We start from the raw sequence: 25,190 nt of genomic DNA on the forward strand, positions 1-25,190 counted from the left end.
GAATCTGTATAGTGTAATTTATAATTTCTTTAATCTTTATATATATCTTGTTAGTGTAAGGGGTCCTGCCATACTAACAAAATGTAGAATAAATAAATAAATATGCCGGGAAAAAAGACCCTATAAATATTTGATGACTTCGTTATTGAAACGCCTCGGTCGCACCTAAACTTTAGGCAAACAAAGAATCGTTTAAAATAATTACAAGAGTTCTACACTAAAGTAGTTTGTAAGGAGTTTAGACAATACCGTCGTAAAGCTTTCAACGCTCATTTGAACCCTTTCCGCTTGTGAAATGCTTTTAGTTAGACTTTAGAGGCGCCGTCTATCCGTGTCAGACTACATTAGCTATTGGGTACAGTCAACTGGAAATGTAAGTTCTTTATTCAAATAGTTTTCGCAGGCTTTCTCAGTCGTCATGACACTTTGTGCTTAGCAAATATTTTGTATGTGTAAGTTTTCAAATTTAGCTATTGGCCGCATTCTTGATCCGCCATGATTTCGGTTTTTTAAAAATCAAGTGGGAACCGTTTGGTTTGCTGGGATAAAAAGTAGCCTACGTTACCGCCTTCCAACTAAATCTGTTCCAAAAATGAAGTCGTTCGTTTGAGGCGTAAAGTAAGGACAAACAAACAAAGATCATAAAATATTAGCATGGATACATCATCCATGACTACATTCATCGCACAAGAGTCAGAGTAAAATGAATCCTATGTCTATTTTTTAAAGCACAAACTTGTCTACAATTTTGTAGCTTGAGCTTTTGGCAGAACGTTTGTAAAATAAAAAATAAGTACAGCATTTTACTTTGCTGATTTGCGACAACTACTTCTCGATTGTGTGGCATTGTAAAAGTGCCACAATCTGCGTATCAGCAGCAGCATGGATCTTATATATTATACAGAATGAGAAATATTGAAACTTCATGTACATGTAGATATATTACATAAGAAAAACTAAAAATGTCTATTTTAGAAAATTCTTAAAACTTTTATTTACGCCTGTATTAAATAATTATTTCCCAAACAAACCTGTTGTGCTGAGAACTGCACTTCGCTCGGGCTTCCGTGTTTAATACTTTGGTAATCAGGCATGTCAACGCGCAGACGTCAGAGATATAGACCTCGCAGAGATATAGGACTGCTACTAGATGAAGTTTGTGGGAACTTAATTAAGTCTTCGTCATCATCCGCTAACAGTCTTCCAACTGGTCAGAGGCTTCCTTTTTGACTGAAGAGATGGGTTTGTTGAAGGGTTGGGTCTTTACACCCCCCACGAGCTCTAAGACTCTATCTCTCTTTTTGGAGAGGAAGCCTGTGTGCCAGTGATCATGAAAAACATGTTTGTTTGTATGAAATCTTTATTGCACACACTTACAAAGTAAACACATATACAGAAGAAACTTAGAATAGAAAATAGAGTGTGCAAAGGCGGTTTTATCACTAAGGCGATCTCTTCCAGGCAACCTTTGACGTTAGAAAAAACGAAGGAACGGGTTGGTGCAGCAATTTAAGTTTAAAATATGGTTTTTTAATTCTAAACATGGTCTGATCGGCACGGAATTTAAATTACTTTTTTGGCCAGACCAACGACCGGGTAAACTACTAAACATCGCATCCACATGTAACTTCATCCACAATAGCCTGTAACAGTTGACTGCTGGACTAAAGACCTCTCCCACCGGGTGGGTTTTTCATATCACGCTGGGTAGACGGGTTGGCGATCGCAGTAGACGGTAGTAGTAGCACAGAAGACGCTGCTGGCCGGGTTTTCGGTACATTCCATTTGTAACCTCGTACGATACCCGCAGGTCTTAAGAGCAGGAGTGGTGACTATTGTGTTCTGTTCTGCCGTCACCACACGGCAACATGTTACTTCATCATGTCCACCCATCACCGGCCACTACAGGCACTGGTCTACTCCCACACTCCTATTGGTCCACCACGCTCCGAGTGCGGTTGGTGGACGGACATATTAAGTAATTATAAACCAACTAAGTTACATTTTTTCCTGATTGCAGCACTCCAACGCCTTTAGATCGAGGTCAGCTGGAGTCCCTGCGGACAACGAGCAGAGATCCAGAGAACGGGATCCCTTACATCGATCACATACGAACCTAGACTTCAAGCATGACTGTACGTTAATACCTTTTACCTTTTGTGGAGTTCAGAACAAACTCTAAAAGTTTGGATGGTTCAAAAACATTTCATCGATTGATTATTATCTTGAGCCCATCTAACATTATAAATAGTAGAAAGTCTGTTTGTTTTCTGTTTGTTTGTCTTTCTTTTGCGTCCTAATTAAGCAAGCAATCAACTTTTACAGAGTTAGCTAAAAGGTTAAAGTACGGCGAGTAACGTAGAGTAGGCTACCTTTTATCCTTGCAAAACCAACGCTTTCCTTGGGATTTGTAAAAAAACTTATAAATGCGGACGAATAACGCAGGCAACAACTAGTTCAATATAATTAAGTTTTCTGGCCCGCCATCTACATTTTTGTGTCCAAAACTCCATGCTGAATGCAGCCCCTAACATCCCAGCACATAGCAGTAAATCATCAGTTTAGTTAGAAAACATTTCTTTGACAAAATATCTACACATGCAATATTTTTTTAATAATTTGCAGCTACTGGTTTAAAAAGGTTCGGCTCGGAACCTGATTTGAGGATTGAAGAGGAGCCACAAAAGCCAACAAGATGCGCAAATAACAAAAACTTTAGGAAAAAATATCGAGCTCCCCCGCCACCAAACCATAATGTAAGTTAGTTTGCTACCTACCTAATCAATGAACGAAGATTTATTTGTGCTAGCTATACTTTGTTCAAAAAACTATGTTTTTTTATTGTTAAAAATCTATGTTTTCACAGCATCTGGAAGGTTCATCGCCAGGTTCCACTGAAAGGAACGCGAAAATGGAACCGCAAAGAAAGCTCAGACTATTTAGAACTAGAAACGAGACCAAAAAACTAAATGGTCACATGGATTCAAAGATCCCTGTTTACAAAAACACATACACTGATTTTAAATCATTAGACTTCAACGATAATTTCGAAAGACGATACAAATCTCCGTGCAAAGATGATAATGATCATAAGGAACAGAATTTTAAATATACTGACAATAAAGATATGGTCCAAAGTATGGCATCATTAAAAAAAGAAGAAAGACTGCTGCAGACCAGGCAAGACAACAGAGTAACGAGAACTGATAGGGTCAGTGGATGTCGGGCCAAAACATCGAAAACGAATGAACCAAGTGAGGCGTGGAAAACACCTCTCTTAAACAGAAACTTTAGACATTCCGAGCGGTTCAACAAGGATGATAACTCACAAAGATTACTGAGAAGAGAAAAGACCTTTGATGACACCCTAATCATAAGCGAAAGAGAAAATGATTCACCTAGAGCTTTACACGAAAAGAGAAAAAAAGCTGTAGGCGAAGAGTTAAATCATAATAAGCTTAGTCCGTTAGGTCATAGAAACGAACCGTTGAGAAAATCTCTTCCTTCGTTACTAAACAAAAGCAACGAAGAAAAAGATGAGTTTCAGGAAGAACTCAAGAAAGCGACAAGTAGAATAAGAAAAGAGTTAGGAAATAAATTAAATATAAGCGAAAAAACTAGTCAAATCGATAAAACGAGTACACAGAAACTAAACCCAACGAAATCGGCAACAGCAAGCAAAGTCAAAGAGTCTAGTCTTAAAACAAATAGTAAACAAGATTCTAAACCAACAAGTAATATAACAAGAAGGCCATTAAGTCGAATAAATGAAACTAAGCAAAAAACAACAACACACTGTAAATTACCATCAAATGATATAAGCAAGTATAAATTGGAGAGTAAAGAAAATGTGAGAGCAATGCCGGATAGAGGACAGGCTTCTGGAAAGGAATCAACGCCTGAACATTCACCAACAAGAAAAAAAGAAGCCTTAAGACGAGCTACACAAGAAAAGTGAGCCGCTTTCATTTCCTTTTTTATTACGTATAAAATTAATAAAATTGTGTGTTGCTTTAATGATTAAATTAGAATATTTTTTTTTACAAACTGGCACCCCTGCTTTAAATAGGATATACATTGAACACGTAATATGTAAGCAGGAATTTTAAATTTTTTTCACTTCCAGGCAAAGGCCAGCTCCATCAAAGCAGTTCTATTTCGGTATGATCGAGTCTAAGAAGACAGAGCCACAAGATCATCTTAAAGATTTCCCAGGCCTGGGCAGCCCTATTATCGAAGAGCTGAGTAACTTTCACCTTATAGAACAGAAATTACTGGGATATCATGACGAGGATGAAATGGAGAAATTCAATGAAAAACTTAAGGAAGATTGTAAAAGAAATTGTAAGTATTACTCCCAATTAATAACGAACTAGGTTTTTTTTTTATTGGTGATAGACAAGTGCTTTACCCCAATCTTATTCGATGGAAAGTGCAGATTGGGCCTAAGATGGGACGCGCTTGAAGATGCTAGCCTAGCCATAGCTACACTCTTGTTTTGAAGAAGAAGGTTGTAAGAATTAGGAAACATAGGTCTCGAAACAGCATTCAAAATCCCAGCCAAAAGAAGATTCAAATTGCTATGTTCGAGTTTTTTGTAATATTGAGAATCTAGGGATTGCTGTGCGATGGTAAAGTTGTATCTAATGTTGAGGTTGTCGATTTGTCAAGTAGTTATCGCATATTTTCCCCGTCATTTAAAGGTTTATGTGTATATAATAAATTATCCATCTTAAAGACGCGTACTACTACGATAAATCTTAAACACCACGATCTATATATACAAATTTCAATCTTATAAATACAATTTCAGTGTCATCTGAGTCAGCTTTATCAACAGACGGGTCAGAAGGTGAAGGCTCAGAGGGTTCTCTAGGTATCGCCCTCCGGTTGCGGCCCACTATACCTAAGAAACAGCCAAATACTCCACGCTTCTCACCGGCTGCCGCATGGAGACAACTTGCCAGTTTGGATGCTCATCTTGCCGGTACGAAAATATTTTATTTGAACAAAACCGTTTAACAAATTCTTGAAAAGCCGAGTGTAAAACTTTCAAAGAAATACTTACTAGAAGCCTAACTTGTTGAAAGTTTTGCTAACTTTAGGGCAAAAAAAAATAAAAAGAATAGATAAAATTAATATGGCTAATATATTACAAAAAGAAAAAGTTGAAACTTCTTTTGAAGTTTTACACATAAATCAAAATAATAGGAGCTTAATGATTACCGATACCATTCCTCTTGATACTTACGCAATTATAACTCTTCCTAAAATAAATGTAATGGATAACAGTTTCCGGAATCCCTAACTTTAAATGTTGACTGCTAACCAATTCCATTTCTACATATAACATGTTTTCTTTGACTTAACCATATGTTGTTTGAGCTTTTACACTTTACTGATTTTATGTTTGTTCTCTTTAAAGAAACGCAACCACTAGCTGTAGAGACCAAAGTATCAGCGGACATATCGCCAGAGTCGTCACCGCGGTCCGACCAGTCCGCTGACAAGTCCGGCGACTCGGGCATTTCCGCCGACCATGGACACAGCGATCATAGGATAGATTCTCCTAGACACGTAAGATTATGAAGTTTTATAAAATATTTGTGGTGTCTATAAAAAGTGCTAATGGTAAAGCTAAAGGTTAATAGGATAAAGCAAGAATTTAAAAATCCGTTAAATTTTGTTAAGTTAAAATAGGAACACTGTTTTAATAACGATCATGACCAGTCTGACAAAAATACTGAGAAGAAGAGCGCCAAATTGTATACGTTGTGTTAAAAGGCGAAAGATTTATACGTTTTGAAAGGAAACCTATACTTTTCTTTTTGTTCTATGTAATTTTTGTGGTGTGCAATAAAAGTATATTCATTCATTCAAGAAGATAAAAACGTCTATGAAGAAGATATGAAATTTATGTGTCTATATTTTGTATATTGAGACACTGTAATGTGTCTTACTTAAAATTAATATGAAATTTCTATGTAATATAATAAAAATAATCTTAACATAAGATTAAATGTTCATAAGATTAAATCTGACACACGTGATCACATGTTCACATGTTTTACTCAAAGGTTTGGTAATTTTTATTCAACTCCCGCAGCAACTTTGCTTGGTTCACGAAAACTGTAGGAAAAAAAAAATATTTTAATGTACATGCAAAAATTATTTTAAATCTTCCATTTCATGTTAAAGAAAAACCTCATCTGCAGGTGTCACATGTATATGTGTTGCACTTCGGAACACAAATAACTAAATTACATAATCCGTCGATCCAGGTAACAGATCAAGCAGCAACATGGACACCGCAGCAGGACTTGGGGGACAGCAGTTCAGACGGAGCCGGGGCTGACCACCCTCACCCCAACGTGGTGACCTACAGCCCCGGGGCGCAGCCCTTCAGTCTCAGCTTGCCCAGGGATCAGGATAAAGTGAGCATTTGATATATTGGTCGTGCGCGGGATGTTAGACTTGATACCTGAGATGAACTTACTAAATTTAAACTTTTAATGTATTTATAAGCGTTTGATTATAAATCTACGTATAAAATCGAAATATACCGCAATACCCCCGCTTAGTAAATAGAGTTCTAGCTGTCGCCAACAGCTTCGCCCGCATTTGCAGGAACCGCTTCTTTTCACTGTCTAAAAAGGGTCCTACGCTTTATCCAGAATGCATATGCAAAATTCTGGCAAAATCGATTGCACTTTTATGCCGTAAGTAGGAAAGGTCCCTAGGTCCCTGGGTCCTTGTGGATTTTCCGGGATGAATAGAATCCTATGTCGGCCTCCAGGATGCATGCGTTCCAAATTTCTTCAGTGCAGTATTTAAAACATAGGAAAATAAACAAGCAGACAAACTTTCGCAATTATAATATTAGTATAATATACAACGTGTAACAGAATTATGAAATAATATTGAAGGATGCATAAATATATTTCATAAGGAAATAGCCTGTTATTAAAATATTTATTTTTCAATAACAACGAATTCAAAACATTCTAAGTGTTTACTTATGACAACCCTATTAAAGATAAAAGACCGACACGCGCATAGTACCGACGCTACGCGACTCGTACCTAATAAAATGACAGGAGCCACATTTACTGCTAGATTTATTTTAGTTAAACCTATGGCAGTGTTTAGTGGTTGTCGGTTTCGGAGATGAGTCTCAGAGACCGTACATAATGTGAGGTACATTAAAGCCTGTGAAGTATTATTTCAAATTCAAATTCAAATTCATTTATTTCAAGTAGGCCTACTTTATAAGCACTTTTGAAACGTCAAGTATGTATGTTGGTGTGACTCTACCACCGGTTCGGAAAGCAGATTCTACCGAGAAGAGCCGGCAAGAAACTCAGTAGTTGCTCTTTTCCAACATCAACATTTACAATCATTTTGCTATCTTGCGGGAGATGAGAGCGAGGCTGGCTGCTTCCATTCTACCTTGTCATTGAGGAATTCATCAAATGTATAGTAACCTCGCTGTACTAGATGCGTTTTTACACATTTTTTAAATGTATGCATTGGCAGGTCAAGAATTTCCTTCCAATTCCTTTCGGTTTTCATTTACAGTTTTTTTTTCATCTATGTCCGCAATCCACACCGCAGCAGATGTCTAAAAATCCACTTGGCCTGCGTGGGGGACTACTGCCTAAACTTTATTTATTCTGAGAAGGACCATGTCTTGTAGTGAAACGATAATGGGTTGATGATGAAGATGGTGATAGTATATATGTGTCTTAAGAACTTTCTAAATTTCTAACAACCTTAGGGTTGTATGAAAGTCTCATAATGCTTTTGAGCTAGAGTTTGAAAAAATATACATCTCAGGTATCATCGTAGACAGCATTTAATGTTTTTCTTATAACGAGTACCAACATCACGATATTAATTTAGTAGTAACTAACACACTAACCTAACCTCCCGTGTACGCTCCTGAGGAGGAGTAAAGATAAAATATCACGCTTCTACTTCTGCTTCTACCACTTCGTACTCTTGATCTACTAACTGTTTTCTTCTACTTCTTATTATTATACTAACTTATCAATGAATTACTTACTAACAGAGTGAATTACTAACCGAACTCAATGCTATTTTCGTATTTTTTTATACTTTAGCCATTCTGTGTTTTTTCTATAAGATACATGTATTTAGTTTTAATTTATTGGCCTTTACTACCTCCACATATTTGATCTTGGCATATAAGCTTAATCATAATTCTATTTTTAATTTATATAATTTGTATTATCTTAGCATTAACTTTTTACTTTGTTTATGCTATTTTCAAATCACTCAATGAAATCCATACTGCTTAATTTTTCTGCAATACCATTATTTCTTATATTCCTAATCTAATTCTACTTATCTTCTTTGCAATGTAAAGATTTTGTTTTCATTTTATCCTTATTCCTCATCGGTCCATTAAAAAGAACATTTCATTGTCTTCTTAGTTTAAAGGAATGTCGTGCTTCTACGAATGCTTCCAGGGCAAACAACTCCAGCAAGGATTCAACAGCCTCCAGAAGCTTCGGAAATCAGTATCAGGAGCATTGGGAGCTGCGTTGGGTTCTAGAAGATTCGATTTAGAACACGAGCCGATGTTGGAAGAACCGGAACAAAATTGGTTTCTGACAAAATCAGCTCCCAATTCATTAAGCAATCCTTTGCTGTACCATCAGCAATTGAGGACTAAGGTTTCTGATGAGGTTGTAAAGGCGGAACCTGCTATATGTTCAGATAAGGTAAAATTAACATCAAGCTTAATTTGCTTTCACAATTACTTAGCTGTGTAGGTAGATATATGAAAATTGAATCAATTGGAATAAATTAAAAAGTATTTTGCCGCTATATAAACTGTACGATACGACAATGTCTTTGAATAAGAATTAATACTACAATTCTAATATAACCGACACATATTTCTACCGGCGATCTAATAAAATACTAGCACAAAAGAGGTGCTTTTGCGACTTATTATAATAGTAACATATAAGTATTCCCTCATGGACTTTTTGTAGTTAATAGGAGGTGTATTCGAGGTGTATTGACTTTATTTATTAATTTATAATGGACAACCAACAGTAGATACATTAAAACTTACTCTTTTTTTGTAATGAGTCACATAGTAAATGTTCAACTATTTACAGTTTATCACAGCATGCATTAAAATGTAAAAAGTCATTCTTATAAATTATTTACAGTTAATTATTAGTATGTTAATATAAAGCTTATAAACGTTTAAAAGTATAAATTAAGGTTTAATTAACAGACGACATGCGGTACGTTGCAATGTCATATGACAACTGACTTTAATTATGTAATACATATTTTTTATGTATCAACGTTCGACATTTTACTACTTTGGGTTACATTACCATGTTACTTCGTAAAAGTTTAGCTTTCTTTTGGTGAAGAAAGGGATAAAATCTGTCCAGTACCTACTTTCGGACCCTGTTGGGTGCAAAGAAACAAACAAACAAAAAATCTTTCCTCTTTTACATATACTAATATTATATTAGTGTAGTAAGCTTAATGTTTATTGTATTTCGTTTAATTTCGCAAATAATGCCTACTTACTCCATCCAAACAAAGAAATCTCAAATATCCAGATTTAAAAAATTCTGCTGATTATTGTCTTTGAATTGGGTTTTCTTTTCTGCGTATAAAATTAGATAATGTGTACGTACATTCGGTATTTAGAAAGTATACTAACAATGTTATTTAGGTTAAAATTCAAAAAAAAATTCAAAATTCAAAATTTATTTATTTCAAGTAGGCCTAATATAAGCACTTTTGAAACGTCAAGTCTGTCTGTTTGTAGTGATTGTACCACCGTTAGGTTGAATGTATGGTGTATATTATGAATTTATTCGCTCTATGTACATTTTTTCGCATTACATTTGTGAAAACAGTCTAAAGAACCGTGGAACGAATATTTCGACGAAAGATCGAAGGAAAAAGGTGTTTGGTACAGAACGATTCAGCTACAGCCCTGCGGTTTTCCTTGGATAGAGGGCCGCGAATTGAGTAGGCAAGATATTATCATAGCTTTTCGTCTTCACTCCGGACACATTCCACTGAACAGATTCTCGTTTATGCTCAGAAAGACTCCTCCCAATTGTCCAGACTGCGGTGTTGGGGAAGATTTCTGGTCAATTGGGAGGATTATCACATTCTGATGGAATGTGTCCGTAGCGAGGTTAAGAATAAAATGTTTGCCGATGTTAACATAAGTTTGTCAAACCCCTAATCTGAGGCCGCAAAATATTTAGATAATAGATTTAAGATTAATTTAGGTAGACGTAGAATAAGCTAGTTTTGCTAGATTGTAGACCCACAAGAGCTGCATAGTCACTTTGGTGACTCAGCTCTTTAAAAGAGATAAAAAAAGAAGAAAAAGAAGTACATTTGAGAAATATCAAATACCCGATGGTAAAATTAATATAGATGATTAAAGATGAATGTGGTTCCCAGGCTAAAGAAGAAGGCAAAAGATGGCGGAGCTCGTACGTGAACTGGGGCGGACACGTGATGTACCTACCCCCAGCCCCCGACCAGCCACTCTCCGTTATGTCCACGGACCGACCTATAAGGTATGTGAACCTTCGCATTCCAACAATAGTCAATATTAGAATAATATATAAATATACTACGACAAATCAGGTTATTTGGGATTCCAACCCAATAAAACCACCTTGGTGGCCGTCCTCAGCACATATTAGCGAGGCTCCGGGAGCTCCTCAGAACGCACCTTTTTTGGCTCTTACGTGAGAAAAGGGTCCCCCAACGCTCTATTGTCTCTGAGGCACGGCAGCCTGAGCCATCAAGCCACCGTCTTCCCGGGACCACAAGATAGAGGCCAGAAACCCCACTCCGGCCATCCGTGGCCCCGAGGACACTTGATCCAGGACAAGCGCATGGTCATTGTAATAGTATAAAAAATAACGTATAGTACAGTGGACGTCCACAGGTTGACAAGATAACCGTGGCGTGCATACAGGGTTTGCACAAAGAATGCACTAACCGGGTGTATAATATAAAATGAAAAAAGTCCCCAGTACTGCTTATTAAAAAATTAAGCATTGTAAGAGGTATAAAAATTCTACTCCTAAGTATTCATAACTCGTACTGAAGATTTTCTTCATTTCATCATCAAATCAAAATAATAATGTATTATGAAAATTAAGCTTAATTTGCTATACTCCGCGAAAAGCAGGAGAATGTTCCCTTTCGGCAATGCTCTATGCACATTTCGCTCCGACACCAGAACATCCCCAGCAGATTTTACAATAAGAGAGAGATTATACAATAAGAATTTACAATAAATAATTGTTACAATTAATAACATAGAATTCCGCCCAGTAACGCCTGTGTATATCCAATATTATCATGACTATGCGCTTCAGTTTAACATCAAGTCACCGTAAACTGTTATTTAGTTTCGCGTAATCTATATAAATAAAAAAGTGGATATAAACAATCGACTTACTAGAAACGGACTTAAATTACTGATATCAGCATATCAGAACATTGCAGAAGACCACAATAACCAATAACCAATTTCCCAGCACATGATTGGGAAATTAGACGCACACATGTTTGACACGTAACTTTTGTAAAACAAAACATTAGTCCTTATAAAAAAAAGTGGTTGGGTGTAATCGATTTATTAGAATCGAACATAAATATGTGATATTAATTTAGTCTTAGAAAAGTGCAGAAAACCTTTATGGTGCTGAGTTTATGCTTTTATAATATGATACCAAAGGTAATATTAGTTTTACCGTTACATAAGTTTAAATAATGTACAAAAACAGATTTAATACATCTAGGTTACTGTACTATTGATAAATTTCTTAATGACGAGGTTGCTTGGAAGGAACCCTCTCAGGTTTCATCTCACACAGGATAGAACAAAAATTGTTAAATTGCATTATAATTTTGGATGATGTTAGAAAAGAGCAACTGCTGAGTTTCTTGCGGGCTTCTTCTCGGTACAATCTGCCTTCCTGGTGGTAGAGCCACTACAAACATACATACTTGTCGTTTCAAAAGTGCTAATATTAGGCCTACTTGAAATAAATGAATTTAGAATTTAGAATGTGCCTATTTGTAAAAAAGTATGGACATTACTTTAGCACTAAAAAAGAACAGCAGGCGAAGGATTGTAGGCGTGGTAATAAATTAGTATGACCCAAAATAAACCTCACTTTATATAAAAGAAATGTTTATTGTATGGCAATAACAATTTATAACAAATTACCAAATACTTTAATTGACATACCTATATTTAAGATACAAATTATTAAATGGCTTATACTTCGTCAGTTTTATTCAGTAGACGAATATCTAAAACTAAAGGTTTATATTATTGTGTTTCTAGGTTTATATTTTGGTTTACTTTATATTATTTAATTTTAAGTTGCCATTGTTATTTAATTTCACACTTTTGACACCCTAATTTTCTGACATTTTGTATAAAGTGGAAAAAAAAATTTATAATTAAGGTGTTGTTACAATTTGCACGCCATATAATGGCAGATTGTAGCACGGAACTTGTTATAAGTCAATATATCAAATTTGTTTACCTGCAATCACACAAATAAAGATTTGAATATGAATTGAATTAGAATTTTGTGCTTGGTCCAGGAGCAAGTCCAGTGGTTGTCTGGAGGTAGCGGCGCGGGCGGCGCGAGCGGCGGCGCTGGCGGGCGAGATGCGGGAGTGAGAGCGCTCTGCGTCGCCGGACGTAGCGCGGGCGGTGCCGGCGCGGGTGGAGCCAGCCACGGTAAGTACCAGCTCGTCAGTACCAAATCACACGCGAGAAGAACGTACGTACTGCGCAGGAAGAGTGTACAAAAACTGTTGTCAGCGTGCCCTTGGCAATTGGCATTGTCCCTATTTTATAGTTTATAGTATTTTATTTTATAGTAGTAACTGGCTGAGCCCTGCGGATTCACCCGCGTCAACTATGGATCGCTGCGTATTATTTATCTACGATTACCTCAATATAGCGTACCAAGCGCAGATTTTTTTATTCGGATTAACATTTGAAATTGAAGTTATAAACAAAAAACACTTAATATAACACAAAGGTACATTGGGTGGCCTTATCGTTACAAGCGATCTCTGACAGGCAACCCAATGGAGGGAAAAAAATATAACTTAAGACTATAGGGTTAGGTTGTAGGTACACAAGAAGAGGTAGTATAATATACACAAATAACAAATATAACGAAATTAAAAAATACCAATCATTATATCACGCAAATTATAAGCCTAATATTAATGTTTTTTAAAAATAATTTCCAGATTAGAGTTAAAGATAACGATACAACTTTATAATCTACTTAGTATAAGGCATAAAATACTTATCGGATCTTTAATAACAATGGAAATAATACATAAGTAAATTTTAGTCAAGCGCGCTAGGCAATCAAAATCTCTCGTTAAATCTTAGGTCTTATGTGAGGGGTTTGCTCTCCGAGGGGCTCAGTCCTATATCTCCAACAATATTGACCGGATCTTAACAAAGCATAATCCAACTAATAATAAAACCTTCCCAGTGAAAGTTAAAATCAAAAAAGGTTAAGGAATTGCTGAGCTATGGACTAAAATCGACAAAAACTTTTATAATATGGACCTTTGAAAAAGTAGATCCAAACTGCAACGTTTCCTACTAGATGGCGCTACAGTCGCTATAAGACCGATGTGAAAGGCATATACTAATTTCGGCATCGATAGTAGGAGAGTCGTAACTTAATTGGAGAAAGCGCTCAGGCTGCGATTGCCAGAGATCGCAGGTTCAAATCCTGTCGCTTCTGAAAATTTTTATATGCATTTTAAATTTATAAAATTGATAATTCCTCCAAGTGTAGATAGAAACACTAATAAAATTTATAAAAATTATTTTAATCCGAATAATCAGCTATAAATATACTAAATTGCACTCAAATACGTAAATTTTTGCGTGATGCGCGCACAAACCAACAGATCTATAAACAAATAGATAAAATTCCAAAAATTGCTTTTTTACGTTCTTTTGCTTCCTTGTATCTCAAATAGTCTTAAATACATCGTAGCTACAAGATGAAGAGGAATATACCAAACTGCTTCAATGCGGGATGGTGGGCTTTGTGAATCATTATCGTACGATGGTGTGAATGGAAACCGTGTATCCTTCTGTTCTATGCGTGAGGTGACACACTTTTTATGTACTCAAAGCATCATTAGTAACTATTACTAGTCAAAGAATGACGATGCGTGAGATTGTGATCCTCTTATAAAGAATTACCTAAGTTCGTGCATTATTACGCCACGTAATCCGATTACGTTATCAATATCTTCAACCAATGCACTCGGTTTTGTCACACGTAGATGACATGAAGCTAAGCACAAAAAAGGTTAATTATTAAAACTTAAACAATACGCTTTAGTTCTTAGTTCTTATACTATTTCCCCTTAAAATATAAATAATACCCTGATAACAATTTGCATGCCAATTTGGCGTGGTACAGTTAAGATCTTCATATTTTTTTCTGTAACAAATATACCTGTATGAGCAAATAAATTAAAATTGAAATTGAAATATATAATCACCTTACCTACACACATAACTGAGACGCGCGAATTTTCTCCTTGGCATGCACGTAGCCTTTGACGTGGAAAAGAACATAGGCTACCTTTTATTCTGATTCCTTAAGTGGTTCCCGAGGGAAAATAGAAAATGGCTTACGAGCTAAGCCGCGGGTAGACAGCTTTGAAATTTGGAATGCATGTCACCTATGCTAGGGAAAAGGACATGTACTTTCTATACTGATCTCTCAAAAAGTCCCCGTGGTAAGATTGTTAACGAGCGAAGCCCTAGAACCAATTCTAAAAAGTCGCGGGCAGAAGCTAGTAAATACTTAAAGACATGAAAGTATTCGTACTTCAAGGAATACTATTAAACAGTTTAAAGGTAGTTGGTTTTATAACCAACTTAAAGCAGGAACGGAGGTTATCAATTCGGATCTTTTGTTTTAATGTAGGTACTCGTATGTTCGGGCTTAACTCAATCATAAAAATAAATAAAAATAAATATACTACGGACATACACACTTCGCCATCTAGCCTTAAAGTAAGCGAAGCGTAGCTTGTGTTATGGGTGCTAAGATGACTGATGAATAAGTACATAAATACTTGTACATAGATATACACCCAGACACTAAAAAAAAAAAATATTACACAAGCATTTTCAGACGTGGGAATCGAACCCAAAGCCTTGGACTCGGAATGCAGGTTACTGCGCCAATTTGCCGTCAAAATTTTAATATTTGCAATATAATTTTTTTTCCAAACTTTATTCCACATTTCATATAGATTTAGATGATGCAGAGCATTCAGAAACTGACTACAGAACTCTTTTTAAATCCCATAATCAAGCGATTTTCTTCGGTGGGTGGCTTCGGCCGAGGGTAGTTACCACGCTACCGACGTGCTGAAATATTCATTTGCTTCCGCGATTATATTAGAAAACCCCACTGAAAACCAAAAGGTATTTATTATTGATTCACCCGAGGAACAGTAGACAATTCTGTCAATATAATAGGTACAAATCAATAACCTAAACTTATCTTAAGGGTCTAGGCCGTAGTCCACCACGCTGGCCCAGTGCGGATTGGTGGGCTTCACACGCCTTCGAGAATATTATGGAGAACTCCCAGGAATGCAAGTTTCCTGGTGATGTTTTCTATCACCGTTGTGATATTTTAAATTCCTTAAAACGTACATAACTTAGAAAGTTAGAGGTTCGAACTCGGCTTGAAAACCCCGGTAGTGAAGAGAGATGTTTACCGAGGGGTAAACATCTCTCTTCGCTATACTATAAACTTATAAACTTATACCCCTACCACACTGCTGAACAGAGGTGTTCAGCAGTGTGGTAGGGGTATAAGTTTTAATGTAACAGCCATACCACTACTAACAGGTTAGCCTGTTACCATCTTAGACTACATCATCACTTACCACCAGGTGAGATTGCAGACAAGGCCTAACCTAGTAGAATAAAAAAAATACAAAATATCTCCCTTCCCGCCCTTTTGAAAAGGATGACAAAAGACAGACACTGAACTAAGACAGATTAAGCGTTATAAAAACACCTTTTTACTTTGCATAACAAACAGACAAGTTGTATGTATTAATGGGTGTTGTTACTTTCAAAACGCAATCCATAATATTATGAAGAGTGTATGACACAACGCTCATAATTGTATATCTGTTACAAAACCATCATTTTTTTACCCCAAGTCTCACCTCAGGTGGTTCCCACGCTGAATACAATTAGCAGACCGCCTTCCGGATGGTTTTTGTTTAGTTTTTGAGTTATAAACATTAAGATTTATGTCATCTTGTAGTTACGATGTAATTAAGACGATTCTAGTTACACGGAAGTCGTTTCAAAGTTGGAGTGTTTGGAAAAATATGTGTTTAGCATCAACAACAAATTCAAGGGGCGGATAAACAAACTCCTTAAAAGCCAGCAACGCGTCGGTGGCTCCTTTGGTGTTGCAGGTGTTTATGGGCGGCGGTGATCACTTAACATCAGGTGACCCACTCGCTCGCTTTCCCGCTATTATATAAAAAAAACCTAATGCCGTGTGGCATATGGGAATACAGTTGTCATCACCCCTCCTCTTACCGCAGGTGTCGTACGAGGCGGCTGCATGCGCCATACAATAAAAGCATACAGCGCTGATTTTCAGGTGACGCAACGGAAATACGTCCATCCGGAAATCATCCGACCACATTATTATACACTAGCAAACCCGCGCGACTTCGTCGGCGAATGAGTCGACTTCAAAAAATAGTCGTATGTTGTCGCGGACTGTTTTATAGAACTTTAAAGAAACAACAATTCCGACAATTCCGATATGCTTACGTTTATCGTTCACGCATCGCATGCATCAAAATCTCTCAAAAAGGATATTTTTTGCAGTTTTTGCAACATTTCTCATTAATGATAGTAGCCATTGGTCGTAGCGTCATGTTATATAGCCATAATTGTTACAAACAATCCAAAAAAAAAAAAACGGAACAGCATTTTCCGAGATTAGCGCGTTCATCCAAACAAAATTTAAAAGCTTTATAATATTTCAACTATGCCATTCCAAAAAACCACGTCAATCTAAAACTCCATTGCGCGGATTTTGAAAGACGAATGCGGAAAAAACAGCGATGCTTTCCTGTAGAAGCTGTTTGCTTTTCCAGCATAAAAAGAAGCCTATGAGCTATTCCAGACTATATCTGAGGTATCTCTGCCAAATTTCAGCCTGATGGATTATTAAAATCAGTGCAAATTTAACGGAGATATGGGCCCTCTTTCCTAGGAGAAAGGTGGCTTGCCCAGCAGTGGGACATGGATAGGTTTAGAATAATGATGATGGTAAACAAGTCGTCTATAGGTCATTAGTATTCTGCCGGACTACTCCTCGACTGCCGAACATGTCAGACCAAATCACGAGTGTGTATTTAGTCTTGACTTGACCTCGCGTTACGTCAGGCCTACTCCACCCTCAATACCTGAACGAAATCTGAAATTGAAGGCCAAACACAGAGATGGCTCCATAATTTATTTCTTATTTACCAGCAAGCTAATTCTAGCTTTCCAAATTAAATCACTTGACACTTGAAAATGACCATTAGCTCATGCCAAAACCAGCGTCGGCTACTTCAAAGACTAGGCACGTTATGTACCTACTACATATGAACATTGGTGCGTTGCGATTCGGGGGATTCACATGACTAGTATTTCTTTTTTCAGTTTCATATAATGAATGAAAAAAAAATTGATAAATGAGGGCTGAATGATTAAATAATATACAGATTATTTATTTTTACAAACTTTCCAAAGAACACACTTTTCTTCTGCTGTGTACCTATCCATCATCCACAATGTATCGTTCAAAAGTATTTTTATTTAAACACTTTATTCGTACACCATAAAAATAAAAAAATAACAGTGGACACAATAAGAGGAAACTTAAAAAGTACGATACAAAAGGTGGCCTTATCGCTTAGTAGCAATCTCTTCCAGTAAAACAAATAATGTATAATATATGAATTATATATATATATATATAATAAGTATTTAAGTATATATATAAGTATATATACCCAGACACTGGAAAACATCGCACAAGCATTTTCCAGTTGTGGCAAGTTTTAAAAGCATAAGTTATATCGTAGCTAAAACAAGTCAATTGAATTATTTTTACAACTTTTAAAAGTGTAATAGAAGCGTATTTTTTTAATGAACTATTATTATTATATGATGTGACTCAATATTTATTTTACTAATTAGCGTAAAACCTACTATAACTTTGATGTTTAACATTAGACGGGCTTCCCGTGACGGCCAACTTTCTTTTTTATATCCATCTGAAGAATTAATTACAACAAGTGCCTAGTAAGAGCAATTATTAAACCTTATTTATCTTTTTTTGTTGTGCCTATGCATGCTGTTCACTGCGGTTTCATACGCGATAACTACGGTACGTAACGAAATGACCATTCTATGAACCTTACTTATGACCGTAAGCTCCCATCCCGGAATAGCGCGTCGCGACGCCACGATACTTCAATATTATAAAATACATTCTAAAGGAAAAGTTAATCTTATAATAAAGGTTGTTTTGATTAGAAAAATACTAGGACTTTCGCTTCGAGCACTTCTTAAGTTCCAAGCTAATATTATAAATGCGAATGTAAGTTTGTTTGTTTTTATAAAGCTTATGCTGCCTTAACTACTCAACCGATCATAATTTTATTTTCGTTGAAAAGCTAGTTATACAATAATTCGGCATTCTAACACAAAATACACTAATACTACATAAACTAAATAGGTATTACTACGTAAATGACCGTAAAGCACGTAAACGTGATCTGTGTTTAGTATTCTGGTCAGAACCGTGTTATGAACAGTTTCCTCATGCCTTCAACTAAGCATGCGATGCATATCTCCTTAAATTCCTAATTTTAGTTCAATTGTTTTAATATGCACGTTACATATTTCTTAATTATTTGGATTTTATCGACTCACCTACTAGCTTTTGTATGCAACTTAGTTTTTGTTTATTTTGGGTTTTTAAGAATCCCACAGGAACTTTTTATTTTTATCAAGATAAGTGCGGTAACTAAAACAATTTTTTTTTAATCCGGGAAGTAACTTTGACCGGCAGCTTTTCTGGGATAAATATTATCCTAAGTCCACTTCCGGATGCTAGTTACATTTATGACGAATTTCATCAAGATCGGAGCAGCGGTTGATTTAAACTTCACAAATTTATAATATTACTAACTGTTGCCCGCGACTTTCGTCCTGGGATGAAACGCAGTCTATGTAACCCTTCATACTTTAACATTTTTACAACAACAAACATATTTTAACATTTATAGTTACGAATTTAGGATTACTATGGAGGTTTCTGATCATAGTTTATGATTATACAGTGCGGCTTGGTGGACTCCTCACATCCTTGAGAACATTATGGAGAACTCACAGGCACGCAGATTTCCTCACGATTTTTTCCTTCACCGTTGAAGCAAGTGATATTTTAATTGCTTTAAACGCACAAAACTTAGAAAAGTTAGAGGTGCGTACATACGAACTCGGCCGGGCCCCCCCAAAGTGAAGTTGAATTCCTACCCACTAGGTTAGCACTGCTTCCGACTACGCAATAATCGCGTTAGCAATAAGAGCTGTTTAATACCTATTGTTTAACATTGCTTCATTTTGTTGACATTATAATGAAATTTTGGAAACAAAAATCGTAAAATAGGTATACAAGCACAGTTCAAAACAACAACAACAAATTTAGGTCTAAAACAGAGCGAGAAATCGCCGCCGCGTTCTCAGCGTGTCAGTATGAAACTTGCGCCATTGAGACGTGCGCGCACCTGTCCGCTTCACGCGTATTTCGCATTAGTTTTTATTGTTGCCGATAAATCGCATGCGTCGATATTAATCACTTCTGGGATATTAACGTTCGCTTTTTAGCATAAGGTATGTATTTTTTTAATTGTTGTAATTTTATTTTGTGTTTAGAATGAGGAAATATAATCTCGTTTGAATTTTGTTATTATTTTAAAATAATAATGCTATAAGGTGTCCAGCTGGTATGCGTAATCAAAAAAAAAATATACCCCAACTTATTGTTGAAGTTAATATATTATTGTAGTAGTATTTAGCTTCTGCTACTACTATACTTTAAAATACATACGTAATTGTTATTGCTTATTTTTCTTCATTTTAACGGTCTTAACAGTAGGTCGTGTTTAGTCTCCGGACTTTTCAGGCACGAAACCTCTACGGCGCGGCGCGTGTCTGTGTTACGGTGGCCCCTTTTTCTGAACGAACGTCACTGGCGCATTATAACATTATTAGTCATTAAAAAAGTTTAAAACGGGGAGTACACGATCATGTATCAATTAATCAGTAAAAATAGTATTTCAAAAGAAATCGAATTAAATATTTTCAGAAAGCAAAGTTTCTCAATCAGATGTGAATGTTTCTCTCATGCTGTGACGATGTTAATCCATATTTCGATATTTTTCTTTAATTTTAATGTCATTAATTATTTTGATTTTAGCTTAAAACTTGAAATGGGTTAATAACTATAATATTTATTAAATCATAAATTAAACCATTAAGTTTGTCTATGTGCCTATATTATCGGCCTACTTTTAATTCGCAAACGAAACGAAACAAAATTAAGAAAATATGAGTGAATAGGCTGTATGCTCAATAATCTAAAACAGAGCATGGTACAAATGAAAAAACAACATTATAAAACCAAATAGTAAAGTATGAGACGAGACTATTGGCTGTTATAACTTCTCTTTTTGTATATTTTACCACCCGTGGTATAGAAATGGGACGTTTTCCAAGTTTAGATAAAAAACGCCAATTTTTTTAACCGTAAGTAATCATCATCATATAAACTCATTACCGGCCTGCTACGTAGCACGCGTCTTTTCTCATAATGAGAAGGGGTTAAGTCCGTTGTCCACCATGCTGGCCTTGTGCGGATTAGTGGACTTCACATACCTTTAAGAACATTATGGAGAACTCCTGAGAGTTCTCCATAAATGCAAATGCAAATTCCTCACGACGTTTTCATTCACCGTTGAAGCAAGTGATATTTGAATTGCTTAAAAACACACATAAATTAGAAAAGTTAAAGGTGCGAGCCGGGATTCGAACTCGGCCCCCAGAAAGTTAAGTCGAAGTCCGGTAGAGAACGAAAATATCATAAGAATTACGTTGTCAGTGCAATTTTAAAGTCACCACTGGCGCTTTTTTTAAACTCCAACTTTTAACCTATGCGTAAAAAGAATAAGGTATTAGGTATACTAGTATTATGACATATCGAAGTTACAGTAGTTTTACATATAATGTTTTAATATTATGCGCGTTTACCTGAAATTATAAAGAAAAGCTGTCAATTCTTTTTTTTTTCCACATTATGTGTGTTATTGAAATTTTTGTATCTGGTCATCCGGGTGCTATCGTTCCGGACTTTTTGTAAACTCATTAAAATTATAAGGTCCTCCTTATCCGCTATGGTAAACAATAACATTTCATTTCCTCTTCTTGATGTTGTTCAATAATCCTACCCTGGTCTCCAATCAGAAGGAAAATTAATCTAGCACTCTACACCTTGCTTATCACATAGAAAGGATTTTTGCTATGTCAAATAGATATTTAGGTATTTGTGTCAGCTGGTAACCGATGCTTATTTATGCACGAGGAAAAAGCGCGTGATTACGCCATAAAGTTATAAAATTATTATATTAGATACTGACTACTGTTTCTGAATGTAAATTACTACGTGATGGTGACATTCAATGTTTGTTTACATCGCGCATTTATAATAAATACTTAGCTGCTCTGACGACTACGAGGATGTTTTTACACAAAATACACAAGCTGTTGCTCGCGACTTCGTTCGCGTTTTGTTTTTAAAGTATCCCGTAGGAACCGTTTATTTGGAAGATGTTAGGCATTTCAACAAGTTCGACAAGGAAAATCGGATATAGTTTTTGAAAAGGACTTTTTCAAAATGTATATCTAAAATAAACTGTTTTTTACAGTGTAGTAGAATTAAATATTCGACTGGAATGCATTATAATTTATTTTACTACTATAAATATACCTAACATAATAGTTGTGGCAATTTATTTGAATAATAATCGTAGCAATTTTCTTATCTTCAACTTTTTTGAAAATAAATTATAGCTGTTACTCGTACTTCGTGATAGTTTGGCTATCCTTTGGTAAATTGGTAAAGAAACGCCTAAAATCGTAGGCACTCTCGGAGACTATTCGGTACAAAACGACAAACAGAAAAAAATCTTTCCTCTAGTTATTAGTAGGTATACATATTATGGTGTTTGTTTATAATAACCATAGATCACATGCAATCTGTTTTCCTTATGTTTTTCTGATCCTAAAGTTAGGTAGGTTAGAATCCCATTACGATGTTGTTATATAGATTACGTCATACGTAATTTAATGTAAAAAATATGTCGTTTGTTTCTAAGTTAGCTTGCTATTATTATTGTTATTATTATTATTATTTATTTAACTCTTTATTTGTAAAACACTATTTATTTAAATTAGGAATTGAGGTAAGCAAAATAAATGAAGATAAGAAATACAAAGATGGAAGTAGAATGCAAAAGGCGACCAAATGAATCTCTCGGTTAGGAGAGATCTCTCTATCTACTAGCGATTTCTATATATCCCGATCTATTAGCTTCCCTCTAGCATTTTTGACGCGCTATAAACATAATAGCTGCGGAGCCTAACGTCAGAGCCTCGACTTACCTAAAGGGCTCGTCTTGTCTTCGGAATCTTTTCGGAGTTAGGCTAATCATTTTATATCGTCATGATCATCTTCATCATATCAACCCATCACCGGCCCACTACAGCGCGGCTCTCCCTACTCCCTACCTACAATGAGAACGGGTTAAGACCGTAGTCCAATACGCTGGCCCCGTGCGGATCACTTGCTTCAATGGTAAAGGAAAACATCGTGAGGAAACCTGCATGCCTGAGAGTTCTACATAATGTTCTCAAAGGTGTAGTGAGTTGTGAGTTCTACATAATGTTCTCATCATTGTAAGAGTTATAAAAAACCTACCCTTAAGTATTTATAACTCGGTCTGGAGATTTTCTTAATTTTATATCATCTGCATACCCTGTGCATACCCTGTGCATACCCTCTATGGACGCCACTGATTGTTGGACTCCACACGCCTTTGAGAACATTATGTAGAACTCTCAGGCATGCAGGTTTCCTCACGATGTTTTCCTTTACCATTGAAGCAAGTGATATTTTAATTACTTTAAACGCATATCAGCAGTCAGGTGGGTCATATGCATGGTCTACCAAAAAAACGAAATGGGCCCCAAATCTATTTTACTCTGACATTACAAGAATTTCAGTCCCAAATAAGGAGTGTAAGAATCTTAGGTATACAAACTACAGGTAGGTACTTGCAAATATTTTGAGGTACGGAACCCAAATAATGCAGAATAACTCATGAGTAGGTAAAAAATTGGTTACTTAAATCATATAATTACTATCTCGAGGAAACATCGGCTTCCGCGGGCCGCCGAGCGAAGCCGACTGTGAAATTATACTAAGCAATGTATTAGAATCTATCAGTCAGTAAGTAACATCTTTATATAAAGTAGTGAAAAAATGGCACTATTTTGTGACTGCCTTCTTGGACCGATTTTCAGCAAACATAGCTAAAAGCACCCCCAATTAATTAACCTTTAATTTTTATTTTATTAAAATCGGTTAATCCGTTCCGCCATGACGCCACATACAAACACACACACATACACGTCAAACTTATAACATACCGTCGTTTTGGCGTTGGGGGTGAAAAACGTCTATACTTAATCGTTTTATTAAACTACCATGTTATGGTGCAACGGAATGTGAAGTAAATACTCGGGCTAATTCGCTTAAAAACACTAATTAGCGATACGCCGGTGTTTTGTGGAGGCTTTATACGACCGTCGGATCAATCTTTATTGCCCGTGACGCTGTAGCAAGCCGGAACTGACGATAGCTGTCGTTGTCAGTGAAAAACATCATGAGTTGTGTTCGTTTTACAAGCATTTTGTATATGTTTAAAAGCTGAAGCTGTGATAGCCCAGTGGCTAGGAGTTTGACTTCAATTTCGGGAGCAGAGTTCATATCCCAGCATACAACTAAAACTTATCTATGTTATGTGCGTTTAAAGTAATTCAAATATCACTTGCTTCAACGGTGAAGGTAATCATCGCGAGGAAACCTGCATGCCTGAGAGTCCATCATAATGTTCTCAAAGGTGTGTGGAGTCCAACAATCAGTGGTGACCATAGAGGGTATGCACAGGGTATGCAGATGATATAAAATTAAGAAAATCTCCAGACCTATCCTTAAGTTTTTTATAACGTACTTGAGATTTTATTCATTTTATATCATCTGCATACCCTGTGCGTACTCCCCATGCACGACACTGCCAACAATCTGCACTGGGCCAGTGTGGAGGACTACGGGTATAGCCGGTAATGGGTTGTAATTATAATGATGGGGATAAAAGCTAAAGGCCACTATCTCACTTCATTAAAAACCAGATTTCAAAAATACTTTTTTTTTTTCTTTTTTATTCCACTTTTAATGACTGGTAACTGATAATGCAGTCTAACATGGTAGCAACCTTCACAACACTCGGCGGCACGATTTGACCGTAGGTTGGTAACCAGACAAGCCAAAGCGTCCAACCAGAAAAAACAAAACTTATAAATTCCCAATTTGCCCCTGCCTGGAATTGAAACCGGGGCATTCTATTTTAACCGAATGACTAATGTTTTTTACAACTTAAAAAACCTTGACATTGACATTTTTCACGACACTTTATTTAGCTTTAAGGCGAAATTATACTTAGAGTAATATTTTTGAAATTGATTTTTTTTTATAATTTATATCATTATTTTCATTTGCTTAATATTAATTTTATGAATTTTACAATGCATATAAAAATTTTCGGAACCGAGAGGATTTGAACCTGCGACTTTCTGCCAAAACACACTGTTTGACATGCTTGTTTCAAACGTGTCTCATTGTAAAATAGACCTTTGAAAA

The 25,190-nt window shown here is 36.1% G+C and overlaps 1 protein-coding gene across 1 annotated transcript in view; it reads left to right on the plus strand.

Annotated features, from left to right (window-relative positions):
* Positions 1-25,190, plus strand: part of LOC120629644 (nucleolar protein dao-5-like) — a 182,904-nt gene that overhangs the window by 133,556 nt on the left and 24,158 nt on the right. The window contains 10 exon segments of the mRNA XM_039898642.1: positions 2,021-2,135; positions 2,626-2,756; positions 2,867-3,954; positions 4,127-4,344; positions 4,814-4,987; positions 5,426-5,577; positions 6,282-6,434; positions 8,493-8,747; positions 10,480-10,598; positions 12,655-12,793. Coding sequence (XP_039754576.1) covers positions 2,021-2,135; positions 2,626-2,756; positions 2,867-3,954; positions 4,127-4,344; positions 4,814-4,987; positions 5,426-5,577; positions 6,282-6,434; positions 8,493-8,747; positions 10,480-10,598; positions 12,655-12,793 — 2,544 coding nt within the window.

The sequence above is a fragment of the Pararge aegeria genome, chromosome 2 (genome assembly GCF_905163445.1).
Source record: "Pararge aegeria chromosome 2, ilParAegt1.1, whole genome shotgun sequence".
Classification (NCBI taxonomy): Eukaryota; Metazoa; Arthropoda; class Insecta; order Lepidoptera; family Nymphalidae; genus Pararge; species Pararge aegeria.